This window comes from Neofelis nebulosa, chromosome 18 (assembly GCF_028018385.1).
Source record: "Neofelis nebulosa isolate mNeoNeb1 chromosome 18, mNeoNeb1.pri, whole genome shotgun sequence".
Classification (NCBI taxonomy): Eukaryota; Metazoa; Chordata; class Mammalia; order Carnivora; family Felidae; genus Neofelis; species Neofelis nebulosa.
The window spans coordinates 32,526,127-32,547,138 of record NC_080799.1 but is presented as its reverse complement, the minus strand read 5'-3'; the positions used below and the strand labels follow the sequence as shown (position 1 = coordinate 32,547,138).

The 21,012-nt window shown below is 49.8% G+C and overlaps 1 protein-coding gene across 4 annotated transcripts in view; it reads right to left on the bottom strand.

Moving 5' to 3' along the window:
* MYH11 (myosin heavy chain 11) overlaps positions 1-21,012 on the bottom strand; it is a 123,723-nt gene that overhangs the window by 71,848 nt on the left and 30,863 nt on the right. For all 4 annotated transcript variants that reach the window (XM_058711063.1, XM_058711064.1, XM_058711061.1 and 1 more), the window contains exon 4: positions 1,318-1,345. In XM_058711063.1, coding sequence (XP_058567046.1) covers positions 1,318-1,345 — 28 coding nt within the window. The remainder of the gene's footprint in view (positions 1-1,317; positions 1,346-21,012) is intronic.

Below are 21,012 nucleotides of genomic sequence, written 5' to 3'. Positions count from 1 at the left end.
TGGTCACCAGGAGGCCTGGCCCACTCAGTCTGTTGGGTAACAAATGATGGAGGGAGTGATACAGGGGTTCAAGTGGGAGCGAAGGGTATGGGCCTCTGGTTGCTGCTGTAACAAATTACTAGAAACTCGGCATCTGTGACCACACAACTGCGGCAGTCAGACGTCTGACACGGATCTCAGTGAGCTAAAACCAAGGTGTTGGCAGGGTTGTATTTTCTTCAATATTTATTTTTGAGAGAGAGAGAGAGAGAGAGAGAGAAATCGAGAGTTTGAGAGAGAGAGAGAGAGAGCACACTAGTAGGGGGAGGGGAGGGGGGGGCAGAGGATCTGAAGCGGGCTCTGTGCTCACAGCAGGGCCCGATGTGGGGCTCGAATAACCATGAACCATGAGACATGACCTGAGCCAGAGTTGGATGCTTAACCAACTGAACCACCCAGGCATCCCAGCTTGTATTTCTTCCTGGGAGCTCTAGGCAGGAGTCCAGCTCCTTGCCTTTTCCAGCTTCTAGAAGCTGTTCTCATCCCTGGCGTCCTCTGTCTTCAAAGCCAGCAATCTTAGGTCAAGTTCTCACATTGCATCTCTGGCCCTCTGCCCGATGTCTCCCCTCTCTTCTACTTTTAAGAACCTTGTGATTATATTGGGCCATCTGGATAACCTTGAAAATCTCCCTATCGTAAGGTCAGCTGATTAGCAACCTTAACATCATCTGCAACCTTCACTCCCCCAGGCCACGTGACCTGCCATGGCCACGGGTTCCAGAAATGAGGATGTGGAGATCGCTGGGCACCCATCGCTCTGCCCATGACAAGAGGGGTGTTCCTGAATGTCAAAGATTCTCTGAATGGTTCTAAACTGAGTAGTAGCTTCTGACGACGTCTTTGGGCCTTCACCAAAGACACAGTGACCCCAACCACTAAATATGGCACAAATGTGGTTGCTGATTATGATAGTTTAGGGCAGTAGTTTAACTCAGGCTCAGATTTCCTCCCTCACAGAGATGCCCTCTCCCTTCACAGGGCTGTTATGCAATTAGACGCAAATCCGTCTGTGAAATATTTGCTTCAGGGCCTGGCACGCAGTAAGCGTGCACCAAATGCTCGTTTTAGAAAGGCGGAAGGGGCAGAACAAGATGGCACCAGGCATCACTGATGGGTTGGCTGTGCCGGCCTCAGCATGAGGCCATCCGCTGAGCAAACGCTGAGTTTGCTCTGGGCCAGATACCTCCAACGCATCAAAGAGCCCTGCCCTCAAGGACCTTTTTCTTCAGTAGGTTGGACCTCAACTGTAGAAAAACAGGAAAGACGAGTTCCACTTACGTGCACAGAATGGACTGGTCCTCTCGATCTGAGAACAGAAAGGAAAAAGGCCGTGAATTAGAATTAGCTCCTAGCTAATGGCCCTCCCCAGCCCCCCCGCCCCCGTCCTAAACTGCTGCTCACTGGCCCCACCAAAGGTGGCAAGGGGCCAACTGGGCTCTTTGCTCAGGGCACAGGGGACAAGAGCAAAGCCAGGAGGGCAGCAAAGCCCTTTTAGATACTCTTCCCTACCCCTGAGAGTCCTGGAGGCGGCCCCAGAAAGCTGCTGGAGTCTGACTAGTTCAGAAGGCAGTGGGCATCCCAGCCCCACCAGCTGTGGGGGGGTCCCAGGAGCTCACTCTGCCAGATAGAACAGACTGGGGTCCCACTCAGCCACTTTCCAACTCTGTGGCGTTGGGTGAATGGTCTTCACCCCTCCATGCCTCAGTTCCTGCACCTGGAATGTAGGGAAGTGGACAGTTTGGGTTTGAAAACCTAGCATTTTCCTTTTCTGGGAAGACCATCCCGTGTTCCTCTAGGAGACGTGCCCCCGGCCCCACCCCTGGCATCATATACCCCATTTTGGTGGGGCTGCCCCACTCGGTCCCCCAGCCAAGTGGGTGGGGACGCACAGCAGGTGGACAGAGCCCCGAGGGGCCTTACTTCCTGCCCCCAGATCCCAAGGAACCCGTCCCTGCCATTTCTGAGGCTGGATCGCCAGTCTTCCCACCCCATCTGTGAGCCCCCTGATAATCCTGCATTCATTCCTTTCCTAGATAAGGTGCCAAGTCAGTCTCTGTTGCTGACCACCAGAGAACCCAGGCAGGGGACACAGGGCATCGGGAGATTAAACACGATCAAGCAAACGCTACAGATCACCTTCTACTCTTCAAGTGGCCTCAGAGGATGGAGCCAGGCTCTGGAACCCACTTCCTCTCCTACGAGGCATACTGGGAGAGTTACGGGCACCTTCAATCCTTGGCGAATTAACCGAAACTGACAAATCAGAGCATCTTAACACTCTCCCACTTTGGAAGTTTGTTAAAGAGTCCAACATAAATTTACCATGTGATCGGCTCTCCAGTAAAAGCCTGTATCTCTCCAAGACGGACCCCTGAACATTCACAGCAGCATTATCGTAAGAGCTAAAAAGTGGAAGGGACCCAAATGCCCACCACCCGGTGAATGGATAAACAACAGGTGGTCTATTCATACAAGGGAATATCATTCAGCCATAAAGACAGTGACGTACTTGTCACACAAGCTACAACACGGATGACCCTTGAAAATACTGTGCTAAGTCAGACGCAAGAGGCCACATATTGTAGGACTACGCCTACACAAAATGTCCAGAGTAGGCAAATCCATAAAGTCAAAAAGCAGATCAGCAGTTGCCCGGGGCTGGGGGTGGGGTGACTGCAAATCGGCATTTGGGGTTCTGAAACCGGATTAGGGTGATGCTTACATAATACTGTCGGTTTACTAAAAACCTCTGAAAAGTTTACCCTTAAAATGGGTGAATTTTTGGTACGCAAATATTATCTCAATAAAGCCATCTTTAAAACGCCAGTGCCCTGGGGCACCTGGGTGACTCAGTCGGTTACGCGTCCGACTTCGGCTTAGGTCTTGATCTTGTGGTTCATGGGTTCGAGTCCTGCATCGGGCTCTGTGCTGACCGCTCAGAGCCTGGAGCCTGCTTTGGATTCTGTGTCTCCCTCTCTCTGTGCCCCCCTACTGCTCATGCACTGTCTCTCTCTCAAAAACAAATATTAAAAAAAAAAAAAAAATAAGCCAGTGCCCTTAGAGAAGACCCGTACTCCAGAGCAGGGCGACCAGCCTGGCCCACCTCCCACCCTCGGCGCCCATGTGTCCTTTACTTCAATGTGCAGTGACCCCACGAAGCGTATTCTTGCTTTTGTTCAGATCGCTCCTGCTGCACAGGCCTTCCTTTCTTTGTTTCCTGACCACCTCCTGGTCCCTCAGCCTCAAAGATGACACCTCTTCAAAGAAGCCTTCCCCATGGAGAGGGAGCCAGGGGATGGCTTGGCTGTAAATCTCCTTCAACAATGTCAAGCTTCCACAGATAGGTAACCTTGCTAGAGACACTAAGCCCCAAGAAAAGCCTCCAGCCCCCTCAGTAATGTCGGCCTCCAAGCTCCTCCCAGGCAGAACTTCAGGAGCTGTCACTGGTCCCTGCCCTTCCCTAAGACACATATGACATTTCGTGCCCCTAGTCCCATGGTAGTTGTGCTCCCCAAGCACTCGGTCCCAGGTGGGCTTTTTTCCATTGCTTGTGTCTGTGCCCCCACAGGACCATGAAATCCTCAGGCAGAAGCACCCAGTTCTGGAACTCTCTTCCTTCAGTCTCTAGACCTCCCAGCTCCCCAGCCCTGAGCTCCAGATACAGAAAGTTTAGCTTGTTAAAGCTACCCCCCAACCTCGAAGAAGGGCACTTCTTGATGGGGAAGCTCAATACAGGTGCGAAAAATTGACTTGTTTATTCATTCATTCAACAAATACTATCAGACATGATGGCGAGCCCTAAAAATATCCCATAGTAGCAGGTAATACATAGCACTTCCTCTGTGCCAGGCCTTGTTTGAAGCACTGACCTGTTTTAACACATTCAGCCCTCGCACACCCTGGAGATAGGTTATCTTATTCCCATTACACAGATGAAGAAACTGAGGCACATAGAAATCTTAAAAGTTGCCCACAGTTACACAGCAGTGGATGAGGCAGGATCTGAACCCAGCACCTACTATTTGTTGGGACAGACACAGTGGCAGGCACTTCCTACGTGTGACCTTTGATCCCGACCCTTTACAGGTTGAGGTAACAGAGGTTGGGTGGCCCAAAGTGACACGGCCACTTCGGTGACTGACTACGGTTTTGAAGCACTGTGGGTCAGAGTGTGGGCTCTTTCTGCTTCCTGCAGTACAGGAGACAAAGCATGGGTCCTGAGGGGCTCAGGCTGCAGGGGATCCGGGAAGGTGCTGGAGGACAAGGCAGCTTGGGGAGACCAGCACGGCCCCAGCCACATGAAGGAGTGAGGGCTCTTCCCAGGCCAGGAAAAAGCTATGCTCAAGTCTAGGTGGAAGAAGGAACCCAGGCATGAAAGGGTCTCTGCATTGGAAGGATCCACTTCCCAAGAATTGGATCCTAAATCTGTAAACCTGTCCTACCACCACTGTCATGGTCGGTCTAAGAACCATCTCATCCCGCCCACATTGTCTATCTCCCTATACTGGAAACAAGTTTTACTGTGGAAGTGGGGGCTTGTATGTTTTGTTTAACATTGTATCTCCAGTACCTGGACGGATGGATGGATGCATGCATGCATGCATGGACAGATTAATTGGTAGATACATGGATGGATAGATAGATGGATGGATGGATGGATGCATGCATGCATGGACGCATGGATGGATGGACAGATGCATGTATGTATGTATGTATATATGTATGTATGTATGGATGGATGGACAGACGGGTGGACGGATGGATGGATGGACAGATGGATGGATGGATGCATGGATAGATACATGGATGAACAGATTAATTGGTAGATACATGGATGGATGGATGGACGGATGGATGCATGCATGCATGGACAGATTAATTGGTAGATACATGGATGGATGGATGGATGGATGGATGGATGGATGGATGGATGGACGGACACATGGATGGACAGATTAATTGGTAGATACATGGATGGATGGATGGATGGATGGATGGATGGATGGATGGATGGATGGACACATGGATGGATGGACACATGGATGGACACATGGATGGATGGATGGATGGATGGATGGATGGATGGATGGATGGATGGATGGACAGATGCATGGATGGACAGATGCATGGATGAATGGATGGATGGACGGATGGATGGATGGATGGATACATGGATGGACAGATTAATTGGTAGATACATGGATGGATGGATGGACACATGGATGGATGGATGGATGGATGGATGGATGGATGGATGGATGGACAGATGCATGGATGGATGGACAGATGCATGGATGGATGGATGCATGGATAGATACATGCATGGACAGATTAATTGGTAGATACATGGATGGATGGACGGATGGATGCATGCATGCATGGACAGATTAATTGGTAGATACATGGATGGATAGATGGATGGATGGATGGATGGATGGATGGATGGATGGATGGACACATGGATGGATGGACACATGGATGGACACATGGATGGATGGATGGATGGATGGATGGATGGATGGATGGATGGATGGACAGATGCATGGATGGACAGATGCATGGATGAATGGATGGATGGACGGATGGATGGATGGATGGATGGATACATGGATGGACAGATTAATTGGTAGATACATGGATGGATGGATGGACACATGGATGGATGGATGGATGGATGGATGGATGGACGGACAGATGCATGGATGGATGGACAGATGCATGGATGGATGGATGCATGGATAGATACACGCATGGACAGATTAATTGGTAGATACATGGATGGATGGACGGATGGATGCATGCATGCATGGACAGATTAATTGGTAGATACATGGATGGATAGATGGATGGATGGATGGATGGATGGATGGATGGATGGACACATGGATGGACAGATTAATTGGTAGATACATGGATGGATGGATGGATGGATGGATGGATGGATGGATGGATGGACAGATGCATGGATGGATGGACAGATGCATGGATGGATGGATGCATGGATAGATACATGGATGGACAGATTAATTGGTAGATACATGGATGGATGGATGGATGGATGGATGGATGGATGGATGGATGGATGGACACATGGATGGACAGATTAATTGGTAGATACATGGATGGATGGATGGATGGATGGATGGATGGATGGATGGACACATGGATGGACAGATTAATTGGTAGATACATGGATGGATGGATGGATGGATGGATGGATGGATGGATGGACACATGGATGGATGGACACATGGATGGATGGATGGATGGATGGATGGATGGATGGATGGATGGATGTATAGATGCATGGATGGATGGACACATGGATGGATGGATGGACAGATGCATGGATGGACAGATGCATGGATGAATGGATGGATGCATGGACGGATGGACAGATGCATGGATGGATGGATGCATGGATAGATACATGGATGGACAGATTAATTGGTAGATACATGGATGGATGGATGGATGGATGGATGGATGGATGGATGGATGGACACATGGATGGATGGACACATGGATGGCTGGATGGATGGATAGAAAGATGGACAGACGGATGGATGTAACTGGAGAATGCCATTCCTGTGTATCACTGGGGAACAGAGAGGACAGTAATGACCGTATCTAGAGGGGCAATTTATGTCACAGAAAGATGTGGCCCACTGCAGGGCAAGATGAATGGGATGAACGAGCAAGCTCCATGGATCCTATGCCACCTCCAGTCAATCTTCCTTTTCTTCTCTCAGATTACAGACGGACATCTTGGTGGCCTGGTCGAGCCAAATCCTCACAGCAAAAGGCAGAAGTACCAAAAGACTATTTATTTTGTCTTTCTTGCTCTCACGTTTTCCACCTTGAGGTGGTAGCATGGGCCTCAGCTGCCTGTGAGGGCCACGTTCAGGGGGTGTGGAGACACGCCATTCAGGCAAGCCCGACCTCTGAGCTGAGGCTAAGGGAAGGCCCTTGCAGGGAGAAGGGCCCCAGGAACCCAGAGGACAGAGAGACAGAGCGCTCCCCTTCCGCATCGGAGCTCCCTCAACACACAGTCCCCTCTTCCAGTATAGCTGTACTGACTGCTACCTATAGCCCCATCTTCTTCTATGATTCCTGGCCGCCCCATACCTTTCCAGAAACACCCACACCTGTGTCTAAAGACAGACACCCAAGTTGGTTACTCCAGCAACATCAGTAGTAGCAAAGGCCAGAAGCAAACTATTTAACTGGCCCGTCCACTAAAGAACAGTGAGTTAAATAACTGTTAGTATTTAAATTCTGGCACGGCTGTATTATGGCACATTAGGCAGCCAGGAAAAAGAACCCGGGAGGTGTTTACAGACTGATGCAGAACACTCTCTATGCCAAGATATATTAAGCTAAAAATCAAAGAGCTAGGAAACACAGCACTATGACTTTTGTGCTTTAAAAAGAGGAATATACATACACATGCATGCACACACATGCCCACACACACACGTACGTGTATATGCACACGCACCCTCAGATACTTGTATATGCATCAGATATACTGCAAAGACACACTCTAGATGTGGCCAACAGTGGCTGTCCCCGAGGGGAGGGTCTGAGGGACTGAGAATCAGAAGAGGTAGGACCCTTACTTTCACTCCGTCTGCTTCTAACCTGGTCATGTTGGTGACGGGAGCAGGCATAACCATTCCCTCATTCCACCAAAAAATGGTTAGCGAAAAAATACTCTTTACTGCTCTCGAGGAAACCATTCTAACCCCAAAGCTTAGGACACAGGAGAGGAACAGCGGCCACCCACGACGCCCCCCAGCGCTCCCCCCTCCAGAGTGCTCACTGCACCTGTGTGGAGCTCCTTCGGGACAGCCACCCATCCAATTCCCACGGCAGCCCGGGAGGTGGGCACTGACATCACCCCCATTGTACAGATGAGTAAAACAGAACGCAGAAGTGGGGTGACCGGCCAAGGTCACCGTGGCCTCCCAAAAGAGAGGTCTGCTCTGAAACTCAGAAGGTGACCTTATTTACAGAGAGGGTCTCACAAGCAGAATTAAAGGATCTCCAGATGACATGACTCCAGACCTGGGGTGCAGCCTAAACTAATAACGGGTGTTTTTATTTCTAAGAGAAAGGAGGATGAGATTAGAGACACAGGGGGAAGGAGGAGGCAGAGGCATAAAGAAGGAGGCAGAGACCGGGGTGATGTGTCTGCAAGCCAAGGACTGCAGGCCACCACGAGAAGCCACGAGACAGGCATGGCCCAGATTCTCCCCCAGAGTCTCCAGAAAGAGGCAATCCCACCAACGCCTTGACTTCAGGCCAGCAGAGGCGTGGGAGAACCAATCCCATGTTTTTTGGCCACGACATTTGCAGCTGCTTGTACAGCCGCCCTAGAGAACGGGCACAGTCGCATCCAGATGGCCAACAGGTACATGGAAAGAAAGATGCTCAACATCACTCATCATCTGGGAAATACCAATCGAAACCACAATGAGATACCACCTCACACCTGTCAGAAGGGCTGACGTTGACAACTCAGGCAACAAGAGATGTTGGCGAGGATGCGGAGATGTTGGTGGGAATGCAAGCTGGTACAGCCCCTCTGGAAAACGGTGTGGAGGTTCCTCAACATATTAAAAACAGAACTACCCTACGACCCAGCAATTGCATTCTTACGTATTTACCCAAGGGATACAGGAGTGCTGATTCATACGGACGCGAGGGTATTGTGCTGCGTGAAATTAGTCAGAGAAAGACAAATATCCTAAGACTTCACTCCTACGTGGAATTTGAGAAACCTAACAGACGAACATAGGAGAAGGAAAGGAAAAATAAGATAAAAACAGAGAGGGAGGCAAACCATAAGAGACTCCTCAATACAGAGAACAAACTGAGGGTTCCTGGAAGGGGGTCGGGGGATGGGCACTGAGGAGGGTACTTTTCGGCAAGAGCGCTGGGTGCTGTATGGAAGTGATGAATCACTGGGTCCTGCTCCTGAAGCCAAGGCTACACTGTATGTTAACTAACTTGAATACAAATTAAAAAGAAAGAAAGAAAATGAAAATGAACACGGTTTCACAGCTAGCAGGTGGCAGGCTGGGACTCAAACCCACGGTCTGTGGGACTCCAAACCCTTTGCTTTTTTGCCACGGCACCGTTTTCTTTCTTCGGAGAACCCACACTTGTGGACTGGTGGCGCTTCGTCCGGGAGAAGAACAGAAAAAAAACCTTTAGCCTCCCCAGGGCACTGTGGAGAGAGACCCAAGTCAGGGTCACCCCTCCTTATATCTGGGAGATCGGCAGAGGGAGGTGCCCGGCATTGACACAACCACGGGCTCCTTGTTCTGCAATCAGGGAATACGGATGTCTGTGCCTCCAACTTCCCCCCAGGAGGAGAATCTGCTCGGGAACAGAGCAAAGTAGGAAACCCATTAAACACTGACTGAGGAAGCAGGTATGGAGGAGAGGAACCAAGAAGCCTGTGATCAGAGCCAGGCAGGGAGAGACCGCCCTGGGGCTGGCCCGCACAACCTCCACTATTTTCAGGAACGATTCTGCGACTGACAGACGGAGGGGCTATGTCGATGCATCTGTTTCAGGGGAAAAGGCAGACTTTCCCGGCAGCCCTGGGAGATTTATAGGGTCAGATGCCTGTCCTGGGGCCTTTCCCCCGCAAGGTCCCCAGGAGAGAGGCAGCAGGTCCTAGGGGAAGGCTTAGAAGCTGCCAGGGAGGCTCCACGCTGGGGGCTGCCGGGGACCTCTGGCCGGAGACATTCCCATCGGAAACACACGGCCTCCAAGCGTGGGAAGCTGATAGAGCGACTGGTACGGGCACCAAGAGGGCTTGAAACGGGCACCGCGTACCGACCCGCGACTTCCTGGCTCGTCCCGCCTCCTTCCTGAGCCTGGGCTTGTATCTGACACAACAGAGCAGAGCCCTCTGAACGCGGGGAGCAGGGTCCCCTCCGAGCTCTGCACTCACTGCTTCTTCTGCTCACGCCTCCCTCTTCCTGCCTGATCTGTTCTCTTTCTTCTTCTTTTTCCCACTGAGGTGAAATTCACATAATACAAAATTAACCGAATGAAGCGAATGATTCGGGGGCATGTGGTCCATTCGCAGCATTGCACACATCTAGTTCCAAAACATTCTTACCAGCCCCAAATAAAACCCCTACCCATTCAGGAGGCACCCTTCACGCCATACCTCCCACACCTGCGGAGCCTCCTGTGTCTGGCTTCTCTCATTTAGCACGATGTTTGCGAAGTTCACCCCGTTGTGATAGATATCAGAATCCCATTCCTTCTTAGGACTGAATAACATTCCGCTGTACGAGTAGAGCATATTTTGTGTATCCATTCATCCACTGATGGGCATTTGGGTTGTTTCTACCTTTGAGCTGTTGTAAATAGTACTGCTCTGAACATCCAAGCACAAATTTTCACTTGAGTGCTCCTTTTCAATTCTTTGGGGTACACACCCCAATCCATTCTTGAAATGGCACCTTGAAAGTCACCTCCTCTATGATTTTCTCTGACACTGTACCTCCCTGCACTTAAGTTGGAGGCCTTTCAACTGCATGCCCCGTCTGGGGCTGCCAGGGGCAGTGGTTGAAGTTGTACACTGCATAACTCTAAGGGGAACCATTCACACTGGTCATTATAGATTTGTATATTTATTAAAACAATGTGGCAGCAGATGAAGGAAAAGTGCCTTGAGAAAGGGGTGCCTTTTTCTATTTCTATAAGGGCACCACATGGCCCTGGCTGTGACAGTCCAAAAGTTCCCTCCACTGTAGCACTTAATTTCACTGTGATCATTGTTTCAACCTCAATACTTCTTAGCGGGGAAGAGTACAGATTATCTGGAATAGTAATGGGCCATGTATGATGTAACAGGCAGAATTTTTCTCTTCCGCCTTAGTAAAACTTATGCTACTTTATATTATTTATAATAGCCCCAAAGTAGAGACAATAAAGACATCTGTCGACTGCTAAATGGATACACAAAATGCGGTGCATCCATACAATGGAGTATCGCTCAGCCATAAAGAAGAAATAAAGCCCTGACTGGACACAACGTGGATAAAGCTTGAAGGAAGCCATGATGCTCAGGGCAAGAAGCCAGGCACACAGGACCACATAGTGTCTCATTCGTTCCACGGATAGGATATTTCCAGAAGAGAGACACAGAAAGTAGACGAGGCATCCCGTGGAACTGGAGGCGGGACTGGGAGGTGACTACCCTGGGCACACAATTTCTTCTTGGGGTGAGAGAAATATAAAATTAGATGGTGCTGTGGGGCACCTGGGCGGCTCAGTTGGTTAAGTGACCGACTCTTGATTTCAGCTCAGGTCAAGATCTTGCGGTTCATGGGACGGAGCCCTGAGTTGGGCTCCACGCTGACAGCTTGGAGCCTGCTTGGGACTCTCTCCCTCCCTCTCCCTCTCTCTCTGCCCCTCCCCTGCTCATGTTCATGTGAATCCATACACACATGCTCTCTCTCTCTCTCAATATAAATAAACGTTTTAAAAATAAAGCATACCACAATAAACCTTTTTAAAAACACTATGTTAATTTTACACCATCTCTGAATTAAGAGATTGGACTCCTTCAACAGAGCTATTCATTTTTCGGACGTTTCAAAACTGCTTTTCACGCTTCTCCTACTAGCCTGTGAGCTGCTGGAGGTCAAGGGCTGGCCCTGATTCCGGGTGCCGGGAACAACACCGGACACATAGGAGGTACTCAAGAAATGCTAACTGATTGGCATCTTGCTCTCTCTAAGGCAGTTGAGACCGAAGCAATGGGAAACACTTATGTCTGTGTTCACATAACCCCTTGGCAAACAAGTCCTGACCCCCGACTGTGTGCCAGCCACTGGAAACCTGAAGTTCACTAAGACTTACTCAGTGTGCTTTTGAGAGACTGATGATCCAGTGTGGGAGTCAGATGGGTAGAACAATGACTTCAGGAAGGGAGGAAATGCTGGGGACACCTGGGTGGCTCAGTGGGTTAAGCGTCTGACTTTGGTTCAGGTCATGATCTCACGGTTCATGAGTTCAGACCCCGCGGCGGGCTCTGTGCTGACAGCTCAGAGCCTGGAGCCTGCTTCGGATTCTGTGTCTCCCTCTCTCTCTGCCCCTCCCCTGCTCACACTCTGTTTCTCTCTCTCAAAAAATGAATACACATTTAAAACATTAAAAAAAAATAAATACATAAAGCGAGCAGATCCTACGACGGGTATTTGCCCAAAATACTGTGTAAGACAACTAACTTGGCAGCTGCCTGAGAGCCAACAAGTCTTCTCAGCTGAAGCAATTCTGCGCTACGTGGAGAAAGACGCATAGCGTTTCCCCAAGAGGAGACACCAAAAAAGCAGAGCATCTCAAGCAGGGGGCCTGGGCCACAGGTCAGAGATGGAAGGGACACCGTCCGGGAGCAGAGATCTGCAGGGCCGGGGCTGGCATGCCAAGGTCACTCAGCCCAGAGACCGGCGTTCCCCTCACCTCACACGCACCCCTGCACACCCCTCCCTCCCCTCCTTCCCCCACCCTAGGGTCCGCCCTTGGGTGTGCAAGTCTGCGAGTAAGATTTCCGAGCAGATGACAGGCTCCAGCGGTCCCTCCCCCGAAGCTGGCCTGAAGATTCTCAGGGGACGCCCAGCCCCCCACAGACCAGCTATTTCGGCCCGATCCCAAACACAAGCTCATGGTTTATGGCTGGGAAGCCAGAGGCCTGCAGGCTGACCATAAAAGGAGAAAACAGACCCAGGCTCACTGCTTCTTTTCCTTCCCATGCCAGGCTGCTGTGGGACCCAGCGAGAGGGCAGCGGCCAAGCCCGTGTCCCTGAAGGGTCACCACTACCCACCCCGCCGCCCCTCACCGCAGCCAGTCAAGAAGGGAGGACACAGGCCCCACCGTGTGCAGAAGAGAAGTAGTCCCCCTAGTGCCACGTGTGAAGGCGGTTGTCGGAGGATTCCAGACCCATGGTGAATGTCAGTGCTGGGCCTCAACTGCGGGTCCTGGCATGACAGCTAACACTTATCACACCCGCTGCGAACAGGCACCGTGTTCCCCGTGCACTTGTGAACCCTTGCAACAACTGGGGCGGGCACAGTGATTAGCCTCACGGGGCAAGAGAGGAAACTGGGGCACAAAGGAGTGGGTGCATCGGCAGAACAGGGATTTGAACCCAGCTCAGGAGCTGATGCCCGAACCCACCACCCTGGAGGTCAGGGCCTTTCTCTTTCTCTGGTCTTGATCTGCCACCTTCTTTCTCCCCCAGCAGAGTGGGCAGCAAGAGATTCTGAGTGGGAAGAGACATACTCTGAGGGTTCATGCAGGACCCAGCAGGAATTTTCCAGACCTACCCAAAGCTCTGGCATCTTTTTGTTTGTTTACTTATTTTGACAGAGAGGAAGTGAGCAGGGAGGAGCAGAAAAAAGAGGAGAGAGGGAGGGAATCCCAAGGAGACTCCTCACTGCTAGTGCAGAGCCTGACGTGGGGCTTGAACCCACGAACTGTGAGATCACGACCAGAGCCGGAATCAAAGAGTCACATGCTTAACTGACTGAGCCACCCAGGCGCCCCAGGTCTGGCATCTTTTCTTTTTTAACTTTTTAAGAAAATTTTTCATCTTTATTTGTTTTGAGAGAGAGATAGAGGGTGAGCAGGGGAAGGACAGAGAGAGAGAGGGAGACACAGAATCCGAAGCAGGCTCTGGCATCTTTAACAGCAGACGTGGCCAGTTGGCAGGTGGGACACAGGAAGGCCGATATTTTCACGGTCAGCACAGAGCCCAGCACAAGGCTCGATCCCACCAACCGCCAGATCATGACCGGAGCTGAGATCGAGAGTCGGAGGCTTAACCGACTGAGCCACCCAGGCGTCCCCCTGGAAGTCCCTTACATAGCACGTGTGTTTGTGCAATGATTTGATGAATACCTGGGTCTCCTTCCCCTTGTGTGTCCCCACGGAGTAGACTGTGCCCCCCCCTCACCGGCCCACCCCCCCACAGCGGGGCCTCGGTTAACACTGTTGAATCAAAGGCAACCAGGGATTTCCTCTGGGGTTGGGAGGACAGAGAGGGAGGAGGAGGCCGGAGCGTGCATTTCTCATCAGCGATTATCAGCCAGAGCTCCCCAAGTCCCTTGAGCCTCCTTCAACTCAGTATTTACTGCTTGTTAAAAAATAAACAAACTCTCCCTAGCTCTCTCCCCTCCGTGCAAGACACCACAGGGCGGTCCCTAAAAGGATCATCGGACGATCCTCTATGCTTCCTCATTTCCGGGCAAAGAACGTGAACTGCCCATGACAACTCAGCACCGACCTTGCTTTGTCACGGCGTGTCAGTGAGGACCGAGTCAGGCAGATGGAGCCACCCCCCACCGCCCTGCCAGGCCAGACACAGAGCCGCGACAAAATCTCCAAGAGGTCGAAGACCACGCATCCGGTCCCCTCTCTTGGGGGGCGTTGTAGGAACACGGTCTCTGGAGCAAAATGACTTGACATGACTTCCTGGTCCCGCCTCTTGGGCAAAACACTATTCTTTTGAGGAGAAGAGGGATAAAAATCCATACCCTTCAAGGATATGGAAACAGTGATGTCAGACCGGATGCACAAAGCTGACAATTAACCCATGGCACGTCGGAGAATGCAGCGCTCGCTAGGATCGTCACCAGGGCCATCATCAATGTCATCCAAAATAGTGAGCCTGCCAAGGCGTCTAGACGGCAGTGATTCTGTCCCAAGAGGACGGGGTATTAGGCCAGGTCCGGCCCTTTCTAATGGGAAGGCCCAAGCTAGTCCCTTAGCCTCCTGGGGCCTCAGTTTCCTGGTCTGTTAAACGGGGGCAACGGCACTATGGTACCACACCACCGCCGAGGCAAAGTCAGTGTTTTGAGGGTGGCAGAGGGTGACGTCTCCAGCTGCACAAGGGCTGGAGGGCCAAGTCACCTGGTACGCTGAGTCTCCTTTTTGTCTAACGGGGAGGCTGTCCTGAGGCAGGGTGCTGCCATGCGTGGTGCTGGAGAGGGCCGAGCCGTGCAGGCTTTACAGAGCAGTGAGCCAGGGCAGGGGCGGGGGTTGGAGGGGACATTGGTGCCCTTCCTCTCTCTGCCAAGTTCACAGAGCGGCCCTTGGCGGGGGGGGTTGGTGACCCTGAGCTGCCCCCCACGCCCCAGGGCCCGCCAACCACAGACAGAGCGATGCAACTGAATGTGGGAACTTGCAAAGCAAGAGAGCCTAGAGGTTAGGTCACCCCACCTCCCAGATGGCTCTCCAGCTTAAAGAGGGCTTGAGCTGACAGAGGCCAGCTGGCTGTTGTTTCTTTTCTAATCCCCTGAGAGTGGCTGTTTGGTGCTAATTACATGAGGACAAAACGCGTCCAGACGCAATCTTGCACAGGGTAACACGTCCTGAGGGCTGTACTCAGCACATCAGAATGAAATCCTATGTGCCCTCCACACTCTTCCCCCCTACCCCCACCTGCAAACCACTGCAGGGGAGGCGGGAGACCCAAAGTGCTACGTCAAGGGTGGTGTTTCCCCCACATTTATTGTGTTAATTTGCCCCAGTCAACAAACTGTCCTAGGCAGCCCAGGCTTCAACACCCTGACCTGTAATAAGATAGACCGTCTAGGAGCAAACAGCCTTCCATGGGGGTACAGTCGGGGGCTCAATGCAGCAGCTGGAGCCCCCCACTGACTAGGCGAGCCTTCAGCTTGGGCGTCAGATAAACCCAAGTTCAAATCCAGCTCTGACATGTTTGGAGCTTTTGACAAGTTCTTCTCCTCTCTGAGCCTCAGTTTCCCCAGCTATAAAAGGAGGCTAATAATGACACTCGCTTGGGGCACCTGGGTGGCTCAGTCGGTTAAGCGTCTGACTTCAGCTCAGGTCATGATCTCACGATTCGTGGGTTCGAGACCTGCGTCAGGCTCTGTGCTGACAGCTCAGAGCCTGGAGCTTGCTTCGGATTCTGTGTGTCCCTCTCTCTGCCCCTCCTCCACTCATTCATTCTCCCTCTCTTTCTCAAAAATAAATAAACATTAAAAAAAATTAATATTAGCACCCGCTTCCCATGTTGGATTATCCGACAACTCACATACCACAGACCCATGTGCACATGCACACACGGGAAGGAATGAAGGGAAAAATAATGAAAAACTTTGGAAGGGTGTAGTATTTGCTGTTTCATGAAAACCAGCAAGGAAAATGTTATGGGGAAACATAAAAACTTTGTTGGCCTTCCTGGCTTTGTAATTTAGTATTGCTTGTATTCTAGATTACATATGTGGGCACTATAATAGTTTCAAGGCTTGATTTTATTATTTTTTTTAATGTTTATCTACTTGGAGAGAGACAGTGCAAGCAAGGGAGGGACAGAGAGAGAGGGAGACAGAGGATCTGAAGCAGGCTCTGGGCTGACAGCAGTGAGCCTGATGTGGGGCTCGAACTCACGAACTGGGAGATCACCACCTGAGCTGAAGTTGGACACTCAACCAACTGAGCCACCCAGGCGCCCCAAGGTTTCATTTTAAAGATCTTAATCTGATCCTGTCCGCCTTGTAGGTTTGGGGTAAGGATTGATAGAGAATATTCCCAGAAAGCACTTTGGAAAAGAAGGTTTGAGAGAGTTTCCATTGAAGGAGAGTGGGTTGAACACATGCATTTAAGGCTCCTTCCTCCCCAAACCTGAGTGAAATGACAGTAAAGGGATTTTTCAAACACACGTGGAGCAGGTGAACCAAAGAAGAGAGAGTAAATAGCAACGAAATCTGGGAAGCCGGAAAACAGGATGAGTGATGGCAGTCCCAGGGAAGAAGTGTAAGCTGACAATGGAGAAGACTGGAAGAAATGTGATTTCATCCCAGAATCCCCTGTGAACCTCCCTCTCCCCCTCCACTGGCCAAACCTCACTAACCAGCTGCACCAGGGGGTCTCTGGAAGAATGGGTGAAGGAGCACTTATAAACATGAGGATGAGCTCAAAGTCGGCTTGAGAAGCTGCTGGAAAAGCCAGATACCTTCCACACTCCCTGCAGCCAAATGGCTGCCCTTCCCACAGCCCACAGAAAGGGGCAGATTTTATTCTCTGGAGAGCATTAAACAGAGAGTCCCTGGCCTGGGGTGCACCAGGGACCATATGGAAAGGAAAACGTGCAAGTTTCACTCCACAGTTTGAAGCCCTTAGCCTCTTAACTAGAGTTTCAAAATACTGGTACACAGGGGCACCTGGGCGGCTCAGTGGGTTAAGCATCTGACTCTTGATTTTGGCTCAAGTCATGATCTCACGGTTCATGGGATTGAGCCCCATGTTGAGCTCTGCTGTTGGCACAGAGCCCGCTTGGGATTCTCTCTCTCCCCCTACTGCCCCTCCCCCTCTTACTTGCTCGCACCCATGTGCTCTCTCTCACTCTCACACACACACACACACACACACACACACACACACACACACACGCAACCAAAATGACTGTGGACAGATCTTGACCCTCCAGGCAGAAGACAACACAAATCTTCCCTGAAAAATCTGATCAGCCCAAGGAAAGATGGAAAGAGCAATTGAAAGTGCTCCAGGGAAGAGCCAAGCTCATCCCCAGCAAGCTATTCGTGCAAGTTCAGAGCGCCCATCACTGCTGTGGTGCCCATGCACTGATCCATCCCTGATGCACGGATAGCCAAGAATCAGCAAACTTCTGAAGAAAGCTATTAATATGTCAGACAGAAATGGAAATAAGTCAATAGGAAAAGAACCATCCTGGAGGTAACAGACTCAACATGGAGACGAATCCTCCAAGGAAAAGGACATCACATCACATGGGGAAAAAATGCTATAAGAAAGAAATATTCAGGAAACAAAATAGAGTTCTTAGAAATTACACACACACACACACACACACACACAGAAATTAAAATTTAATGGAAGGTTTGTAAGACAAAGTTGAGGAAAGTGTCCAGAAAAGGCTAAGAAGATGAAAAAGGGATAGTGCCAGAGTTCAATTCTGGACATGAGAAAACTTCTAGAGAAGCAGAACAGCGAATACAGAGAAAAAATAAATCATCAAGGAAGTAATTCACGAAAATGTCCCAGAACTTAAGGCCCTGAGTTTACAGATTAAGAGGGTCCATGAAGTCTCCAGCACAATGGGTGAAAACAGATCCATGACAAATCCCATCATCATGAACAGGGGGATAAAGAAGGGTCTAAAAGCCTCCAGAGAAGGAGGGGAATAAATTGGTCACACACGAACGATTAAGACTCCAATTGGCTTTTATCTTCTCAAAAATGACACAAGCTAGAAGACTGTGAAGCGATGCCTTCAAAATTCTGAAAGAAAACTATTTGTTGCTTGAAATTTTAAACCCAGCTAAACTAGCCGTCACATATTAGAGAAGTATCAAGTCTTCAGATGAGATATGCAGGATCTCAGTCTGCCTCATACACATCCTTTTTTGAGAAGGCACTAGAAAAGGTGCTCCATTTAAACAGCACAGCAAATCAAGGAAGAGGAAGGCATGAAACCAGGGCCAAAGAATCCACCAAGAGAGCAGTGAAGTGAATTCCAAGCATGGTTAGGAAGGTCTCGGATGTCAGCTACCAGTCATGGAGGGTAGCCAGGGCAGCTCAGAAGCCTCCAGTTGCAACCACCTTCAAGGAGAAGCTGTAAGTAGGGTCCCCAACACATATCTAGACATAGTGAAGGGGGATTAGCACATTTAGAAAGGAGAATCTGGGGAAGAGTTAGTGATTAAGTACATCCATTCATTATCAACAAGTATTAACTGAGCAGCTTCTATATGCTGGGCACCAGTAGGTATGCTGGAGATACAGAAATGAATAGGCAGACAAGGATACAGTCTGGCTCTTAGGCAGTTGATGGGTCCTCAGGAACTTAAGGGATCACTCATGTAACACATTCAAAGATTACATTCTACATTCACCACATGTGTTATCCATCCCAACCCACCTCTTCACACCCCATCTTGTTCTACAAAAACCTTGTGGAGGAGGAAGCCACAGTTGCTTGCTTTATGTCTCCAACAAGACAGAAAGCTCGGGGCGCCTGGGTGGCTCAGGCGGTTAAGCGCCCAATTTTGGCTCAGGTTCACAATCTCACGGTTCGTGGGTTCAAGCCCCGCGTCGGGCTCTGTGCTGACAGCTCGGAGCCTGGAGCCTGCTTCTGATTCTGTTTCTCCCTCTCTCTCTGCTCCTCCCCTGCTCATTCTCTGTCTCTCTCTGTCTCTCAAAAGTAAATAAACATTAAAACAAACCAAAAATAAAAGACAGAAAGCTCCTTGTGGCTCCCGGCCAAATGACCTTACAGACTGGGACAGCAATATTCATCAACGGAGTCACAAACTGGGCCTACACCTTCCTTTGCAAAAACCAAATTTCCCCTTTAGAGAGAAGAAGGTTTTTTTCCCAAAGCTTCCACTTTTTTCCCATGATCTGTTTCGTCGGAGTCTATCATCGCCACTTTTCCAGAAAGGACCAGGTAATGTCAAAATGAATGCCTCAGTAGCAACTGCTGATTAACATTTGCACTCAATAGTTTATCTTTTACGGATGGGCATGCTCACAGTTAATGGATTTCCCTTGGGGGTTAAAATGTGCCAATGCTTCTAAGTCATTTTCCATCTCACTATGTGATTTTGTGTCAAACTGTAGAGCCCGCAGGGAATGGAATGTATTGACATGGGGATCCCCGTCATCGAGTATTACCGTGCCCCACAGTCGGGAGGTTGTCTGCGGAAGCCAAATGATCCCGACACAGAACTATTCTTCGATGAGTTCACCACTTAGGAAACCAGACCCCACTGAAGCAGCCCTCTCTGGTCCCCATCACTGCCTCTTATCCAACTCAGCAGCTTTATCTTGCCGATGACTGGGTGTCAGCACCCACCATCATCCACACACACACACACACACACACACACACACCAAAGCAGCAGCCATGCACAACAGACAATTTCCCTGAAGGTGCAATGTGTCGCGAGGTCAATGAGCCACGAAGGAAGGCCACGAAGCAAGTCACGTCCGTTCACAACTAAATTGTGACCACAGAGTCACCGCGAACAACAACATGGTAGTATTTTAAGAACAACGAAACAAAAGAACACTTGGGAAAACTCTAATAAGTCTGCAAAAATTATCCTCTTCAGCTGGTGCTGCAGAGATCAAACACGACGTGAGGAATGCTGCTGTATGCTCTCACGTGATTTTGTCCAAAAAGAAAAAAAAAAGGTTAAAAAATATCAACCCTGGGGCGCCTGGGTGGGCTCAGTCCGTTAAGCGTCCGACTTCAGCTCAGGTCATGATCTCACAGTTCGTGAGTTCCAACCCTGCATTGGGCTGTCTGCTGTCAGCACAAAGCCCACTTCGGATCCTTTGTCTCCCTGTCTCTCTGCCCCTTCCCTGCTCTCTCTCTCTCTCAAAAATAAACATTAAAAAAAATCAGCCCTTAATTTTATACTCAATGTAAGAATTGGCATCTAGTTCCAATTATAGCCAAATTCCTATCGTATGCAGATAAAATAAATTTACAATTTGCAATGTCATTGCCCCAGCCCAGTCAAAACGTCTCGCCCCCCACTCCTTCCAGTGAAACTTTGGTCCCTGTTTTAAGTGACCTTTTTTTTCTGGAATCAGTTATTTTCAGACACTCAAAACTCCCTTCATTTCAAGACTTTCAGCTCATGTTACCACACGAAAGGCTGCATACCAAAGGTTAATGGTGGTGACCTCTGGGTGAAAGGATTATGGGTGCTGGTATATTATCATTAGCTTAAGTATATGTTTTTATTTTTTCTAGAATGAACATAAAATATTAAAGGTTTTTTGTTTTTTTTTTTAACTTACACACATGTATTTTAAGAGCACTGTGGGAGTGCTTACCTATGACTTTCCCTTCCCCTTCGCTAATGGAATTTCATTTCATTCCAGTATTCAGAAAAAAAATGGGCTTGTGGGAGCTCCCTCAGCTC